The sequence below is a fragment of the Alligator sinensis genome, unplaced genomic scaffold, assembly GCF_000455745.1.
Source record: "Alligator sinensis unplaced genomic scaffold, ASM45574v1 scaffold1227_1, whole genome shotgun sequence".
Classification (NCBI taxonomy): Eukaryota; Metazoa; Chordata; order Crocodylia; family Alligatoridae; genus Alligator; species Alligator sinensis.
In genome coordinates this window covers 854,056-861,070 of record NW_005842618.1, presented here as the reverse complement: position 1 = coordinate 861,070, position 7,015 = coordinate 854,056, and the positions used below count along the sequence as shown (strand labels likewise).

Sequence of the window (7,015 nt, the reverse complement as noted above, 5' to 3'; positions counted from 1 at the left end):
GAAGCAGCCCGGCCTGATGGCGCAGATGGCCACCACGGCCGCGGGCGTGGCCGTGGGCTCCGCTGTAGGCCACACGCTGGGGCACGCCATTACAGGAGGGTTTGGAGGAGGAAGCGGCTCTGAGGCTGCAAGGCCCGATATTACTTACCAGGTGACTGGGCTGCGAGCCTGACTAACGCATGCTGCGGAGGTGCCTGGGCTGGGGGTGGGCCTCTGTGCTGCATAGACGCCCCGGGGCATGTTTACACACCTCATTAGGGAGCTGTGTCCCCGTGTATCGGCATCCCCCACACTGAAAAAAATGCTGTCCCTTACATCCCCCGATGAGCTTCAGTTCAAAGTGTCCTGCCGCCATTTTTCAGTGCACGTGATGCTGGAGGCTGCTTGAGCACGGTAACTTCCACGCTCCAGCAAACGCGGTTAATCAAGTGCTCCGACATGCTGGGTTTCCAGTGTGTCTGAGCCGGCTCCCCGCGTGTCTAGAGTAACTTGATGTTCATGGTGGAGATGCTACAGGTTTGACGTCTTGGGGAATAAGGTTTTAAAGATAAATATTCCAAGCCCTTGGCTGGTGGACCTGCACACAAGAGTTTCTCTCTGTTGCCTTCTAGTCAGAAATAGTATCTAGCTATCCAGTTTAACTTCAAGCGAGGCTCAGATTCCAGCAGTTGTTTGAAATGAGAATAAAATGATGATGTTACAAACAAAACCTCCTTGCTCTTCTGAAATCAGCTGTGTGAGGAGTTAAAAATGAGCTTTAAATGGTTTTAAAAATGAGCTTTTAAATGGTTAGCACCACTACTTAAATACCTCTTTGTGTAAACCGCTGCCACTTCTACAGGCCAAAAATACTAGCTGACTTATCAACTAGGATCATAAATAGAAGGGGAATAAAAGTTCCATACAGCTTCACTGAATCTGAATCCTCTCAATGGGAGGGAACAGAAATCCATGTGGAAAGCATCTGAATTTGTTTTCAGGTTGAATACTATAGATACAATCCTAGCTTCATGGATTTCAGTGAGAGTTTGTCAGTTAATTTGAAAAGAGACTGGATTTTCTTGTCAGTTGCAGAGCTCCTACCTCAGTAGGATTCTGGATTCTCACACCTTGTGTTTAGATGCATCTAACTTGTGAACCAAATGCTGTCCACTCCAACAGTAGCTTATTTTTCCTCTGAAACCGGTAGGGAGTGCAAGTCTGCACTAATTCCCACTGATATTGCATTTCTAAAACCTTGACTCTGCTGCTGTGGTTTCTTTCAGGAGCCTCAAGCAGCCCAGCCTGCTTACCAGCAGCAGCAATCGCAAAATGGCCCTTGTCTGTATGAGATGAAGCAGTTCCTGGAGTGTGCTCAGAACCAGGCTGACCTCAAACTGTGCGAGGGCTTCAGTGAAGTGCTGAAGCAATGCAGGTTTGCTAATGGTAAGTAATTTTATTTAGTTATATAGTTTGTCATACATTTCCTTTACTAGGTATTTAGTCACTGCAGTTAATTATTATGGTCATATTATTCTATGGCCTTTATTTGATCTCTTGGATACCAGAAAGATGCAGGGGTTTAATTCTAGTCCAGTAGTTCACAACCCCATTTCTGGTATAGTCCTGACTTCATGAACTAAGCTCCTGCATGGAAATGGGGTTTGCAACCCTTAGCTTGGTAGCTGCTGCTCCTATTTATTTGTGACTTCAAGTTTTGATACTTGTGCTAAATACCTGGCCTCTAATCCAGAAGTGGTCCACAACCAATGTAATAATATCCCCTCTGGCTTGTCTGAATCCAATGTAGGCATGGGAACAAGGGACTTGCACAAATTTTTCACTTGCCTCCTCTGCTGTTGCACGTCTGTCTGAAATTAGAAGTGGGAGTGGTAACTGAAATGTATTCTAGTTCTTTTTAAAGGTGTGTAAAGCACAACTACAGTAGTCAGGTACCAATGTTGTGTTGCCACTGATTGGGGCTACTTGTTTTGGAAGAGAAATTGCCAGTTGTAAAAATAGGCTTGCGTTAAAAATGACTAGTGTCATTCCACAGAACTAGTCTTCACAAATCTGCGGTGTGCGCCTTATTTGATTTAAAAAAAACGCAGATCTGCCTGTAGATTAAGGTCTGGTCTTGTTCAGATCAAAATCCAGCTTGTTATATTAATCTTGTCACTCTGTCTTTTACAGGTTTAGCGTAACTGAATTCCATGGGGTGAAGAAGCTAAAAATCAACATTCAGAAGTTCTAGTTAGAATGAAAATTGCTTCTTTACTAAAATTTAAAGCTATCTGACAACCATCTTGTTAATTCATTTATTAACCATGTGTCCTATGACAGAACACTAGAGGGCCCTCTAGTCTCTCCTTCTGTTTAGTTCCAAACATGAATGATTGGAACAAGATGATTCTAGAAGTCCATGAAAGGACTAATATAAGATGCAAAAGATAGACTTCATCAAGGTAGGCTAAATCTAAATGGTCTGTTCTGGTTTACGTGGCTTCAATGTATGTATGTGACAGACTAAATAAATATCTCTAATGAGTCTCATTGAGAACTTGGAGTCAATTTTTCTCTTTCTGGAATAGGAGCTGCAAGTAGATCTTTATTAAAGTTTCTTTATTGCCAGTAGTGTTGCTGTGATGGGAAAAGATATGGGGGCCCTCTCCATGGGGGGAAGAGCTAGCTATACTGTCAAAAGAGCTCATTTCATATATGTAGACTTCAGTCTCTTACCACCACAGTGACCTTCAAGCTTTTATTAGAAAACTAAAACTAGCACAACAATTGCCTTTGTTCTTAGCTAGAAAATCTTGGAACATGGTTATTGAGCACTCCAGGGCAAGATCACTTGGGAGCCTCATGTAGGCAACTACTGTGCCAAACTATCTGATCCTCACCATTGAGAACAAGTGATGATTTTTTCCATTTGCGTTTTAAAGCTAAAACACTCTAATACTGTCAGATCATGAAGAATATCTAATTTTGGTTGCCAGGTCTTTATTTGTGTTGCCTAGCTACTGATAATGAGCATTTGATTTCTCCTCGAGTACAACACTTCAAGCTTGTCCTTATTAAGTGTTACCTTGTTATTTTCAGACTTCTCCCACCAACCCCAAATTGTCAGGATCACTTTAAATTCTAATCCTGTCCCTCAAAGTGTTTCCATCCCCTCTCGGCTTGCCATGAACCACAAGTTTTTGTAAGCGTTTCCATTGTCTAAATTGTTAATGAAAACATGGCAAAGAACTAGACCCAGCACAGAGCCCTGTGGGCTATCACTTGAAGTGCCCTCAAAGTATGACAGTAACCCACTTGCAACTACTTTTGAGTGCTGTTTTTAACCAGTTGTATATCCACCTCATAATATAGACCATATTTCATTAGCTTGCTTATAAAAATGACAGGTGGAAGCCTCAAAAGCCTTACTATAATGAAGATACCATTTATTGCTCCTTCCTTTATTCACTAAACCAGTCACCATAATCACCTGCTATCAAAGGGGAACCAACAGAAAACAATTTGCAGAACAGTGCTTTCTCAAGCTACAAGCTTTCATTCATGGACTGTGCACCACTTACAACACAAGCTTGTGGCAGGACTCATCAAGGTTTAAATGCAACAAAATGCTTTGCTTGGTATTCTCTGGCTATTTTTCCAGGATATACACCAGATACAACCTGTGGTGGAGAAGCTGAAGCAGTGCATCTTAACATAAGATAGCTATGGGCTGAGCTAATGGGTCATGTCTCCACCACTGGGAACACGTGCTTTGTAGTACCTCAAACACTTTTGAGGTACCGAAACGCACACATAGCACACGTGAAAAGGTTCTCCAGGCTCCATATTTGCAGTGCAGAGAACTAAAATTAGATATCGAGAAATCCCAATACTTAAAATTAAATAGGGCAGCGCACATGGCTGCAGTGTGTGCTGCCTGAAACTGGAGCCTGGGCAGTCAAAGCTGCACTCTGGCTGCCAGGCAGGCTCTGTGCACCCAGATCGCCACCACTAGCCCTGGGAGGCTGTCAAGATCCCAGATAAGGCTGCTGGGGCAACCCAGGTGCTGGCACCAGCTTTCCCTATTTCACCCAGGGCAATTTACTGTGTACCAGATTGTGTATGCAGGGGTGTTCCCCAAGGACAAGTAGCAGTGGCACAATTATGTGCTGCTATTTGTCCCTAGGGAAACACATATGCATGCTTGTGGGGGATGTGCTCATGGTGGGTGCCAACTCATTAGGCCCTTAAGATTGGCCCACAGGGCTAATTGTGGGTTAAAACCAGACCCACCTCCTGCAGCAGGATTAACCACAGTGAGTGCAAGCCACTGTGTTGGCCGAGAGCTGCAGAGCTTCATGCACCCTTGCTGAAACAATCCCAAAAGGAGTTCCAAACCCCAAAATCTAGCAGTAGGCACCACCTCAGCTCCCCAACTTCCAGTCCTGCTAGGAAATGTGGGCCAGATGACAGCTCCACAGGCTAGAGACAGCCTGTTTGACACCCAAACCATGTTTGACACACCTGATTCAGCCAATAGTTGCAAAGACTTGTTGGTTATATGTAGGAATAGTGATGGTTAACATTTCAGAGATTGAGAAGATGGTTTCAAATGCCTCTTTCAACACCAACCCAGCCCAGCCTCTGGCTGCTTTACTTTTCATTCCATCCAGGAAGAGCGCACACCAACTGCAGAAGCTTCCTTAGCCTGATGTAGGGTTTTTGAACACAAAAGCTTGCTTAATAACTATTCTCCAACTATTTGGGTTGGTCTAATAAAAGATATCAAATTCACCCAAGGAACCTTGTCTTTCAACACCACTGATTTTACGTTACAATGACAGTTGGAAAATGAGGAAGAGCATGCAGGACAATTGGAGTGTGGTTGCTGAGGCTCCTGCCTTCTCAGTTTCTTACTGCCCCAGCTTTATTGGCTTCTGCATGATTATCCAACTCCTGGCTAAATTTTGTTAATGCTCATGCCAAGGTTAAATAGTTTCTACACTTTGTATAAATTTATCAGACTTCTGATTAGTAGTTGTTGTAAATAGACAAAACTGTTTGGAGAGAACAGTGATTCCTTTAGAGAGACTACTCAACTTGCTGGGGACCACGCAAGAGACCAGCTTAAGCACTGCTGTGGACTGAGTGGTTTCTGTTCACCTCCAAGTCAGGTAACTCCCGCTCTCTCCCTGCCCTCCTCTCTTAAACTGAAATTAAATTAAAGCTGTAGCAATGTATGTACGTGTCTGAGTCTGGCATTGCTTCCAAGTTGCATTGCAATTTATTTTTGGCTTTACAGCACTCACACAGAAGCTGACCCGCGATGAGTTAGCAGCACAACTGAAGGCTGGTATGTTATTCTTAAACTCAAAGTTGTCTGTTTCTTAGAAGCTTTTTTTTTTTACTGTGTGGTTCTCATTTGATTCCTGATCAATGAGCCAGGAAGATTTGACTTAACAGTAGAAGACAGAAATTCTGCAGGGAGGTAATGGTAAGTAGCAACCTACTGCATCTAGAAACAGATCTCTTTAAAAGCAAACAAGCATTATGAGCAGGAAAGGAGGTGATCTGTGAAGCAACAGGAGGGTCACAAATCTTCAGAATACATTTTGTCCTGATGTTTTCGATAACATCTCACTGCAAAAAGTCATCTTCAATATTAAATTGTAAAACGTACCTACCTAATATTCATTCTTGTCCAGGAAGCATGAAGACCCTTTTGATGCTATAAAAATAGTCATCTTGCTGGAATTGAAAACTTTTTTAAACCTACATTTGCACGCTAAAACCAGCAAGATTTCTGATGCCGAAGTATTTTGTTTAGTGTGGATTGATCCTGCCTTTGGAATAGATTTACCTAGTCTGCTGTTGTATAGAGTGACTCCATTTACTGCACAGGTTTAAAAGTAGAATTTGCCCTATTAGTTTTAGCTAATGAGAGTTATTCCTTTGCCAGTATGTTACTGGTAAAAGTATATTTATAGTATTTAAAAGGTGTTTAATCAAGAATTGAGACTGACAACAGTTCAGAGAAATCCTGCTCCTGTTTCAGGCTTATAAAGTTTCTTAATATAGGGATGTGGGAGAATGCAAGATACAGCCTTGGGAAGTGTTTCTCTATCAGTTCCAATGGAACTTTTCCTTTTCCTGCTCAATAGTAATGTTGCTTAGACAAAGGGGATTCTTAATAGCACAAACACTACTACTGAATTGTCCTGCTCGTCTATAACAGCTGCCCATAAATTGGCCAGGGCATTTTAAACCAGCTTTGTTGGGTCCACATTTGCTGCACCTATTGAAGTTTATGGGTAAGAGGAGCTCTTCTCTCCACTAAACCAGACACGTAACAAGTCTGGTCTTACAAGGTTCTGAGGGTGTCCAAGGAGGAATCGAGCATCCTTAGCTCCCACTGCCACCACCTCTGGTGCTGGGCATCTACTTCGATTATACCCTAGAACATAGCTTCAAACTACTTGAAAATTTGCTTTGAAAATACTAGGAAATTTGCTTTGTATTTGAAAGTTATAAAAAACTGAGAGCTCGTTATCTGAACCCTGATCTAACATAACCCATCTGCTATAAACATTGCTTACGGGAGACTTATGGGAGCTGCACAAGTCTCAGTGTCTCACTGTAACTGAAGTTTATGCCAGTCAGCAGAATATCTTCCTAGTGCAAGCTGCAGCTCAGATGTCTTCCAGATCTGTGATTGTGATTCGGTTTGTTTTCCTCTGAAATGTTGTTTCATTTAAAAAATTGACTCCCAAACCACTTGAGAAAATGTCATGCTTACTGATTTACTTAAAAGTCATGACCTGGCTGGGAGTGCTCGGAGCACTCCCAGCCAGGTCATGAGGCGCTACAGGGATTTGGGAGCGGGGCTTAAGGGTCTGGGCGCACAGGTAGTGTTCTCGTCGATCCTCCCAGTCTCAGGCTATGGGCTGAGAAGGGACAGGAGGATCTATGTGGTCAACCAAAGACTGCAGCGCTGGTGTCGTCAGGAAGGCTTTGGCTTTCATGACCACAGCCC

The 7,015-nt window shown here is 43.0% G+C and overlaps 2 protein-coding genes across 3 annotated transcripts in view; both read left to right on the top strand.

Moving 5' to 3' along the window:
• CHCHD2 (coiled-coil-helix-coiled-coil-helix domain containing 2) overlaps positions 1-2,536 on the top strand; it is a 2,786-nt gene extending 250 nt beyond the window's left edge. The window contains exons 1-3 of the mRNA XM_014524500.2: positions 1-151; positions 1,266-1,425; positions 2,173-2,536. The exon at positions 1-151 is cut by the window's left edge and continues 250 nt beyond it. Of these exons, the coding sequence (XP_014379986.2) occupies positions 1-151; positions 1,266-1,425; positions 2,173-2,183 (322 nt within the window). The 3' untranslated portion in view covers positions 2,184-2,536. The remainder of the gene's footprint in view (positions 152-1,265; positions 1,426-2,172) is intronic.
• Positions 2,537-2,679: 143 nt separating this feature from the next.
• The window catches only part of PHKG1 (phosphorylase kinase catalytic subunit gamma 1), a 22,531-nt gene continuing 18,195 nt past the window's right edge, over positions 2,680-7,015 (top strand). Inside the window, exon 1 of one of the 2 annotated variants that reach the window (XM_014524493.2) lies at positions 2,680-5,335. The gene's annotated coding sequence lies outside the window, so the exon portion shown is untranslated. Of the gene's footprint in view, positions 5,477-7,015 lie in introns of both variants that reach the window. The other variant, XM_006033285.3, reaches the window with a different exon arrangement.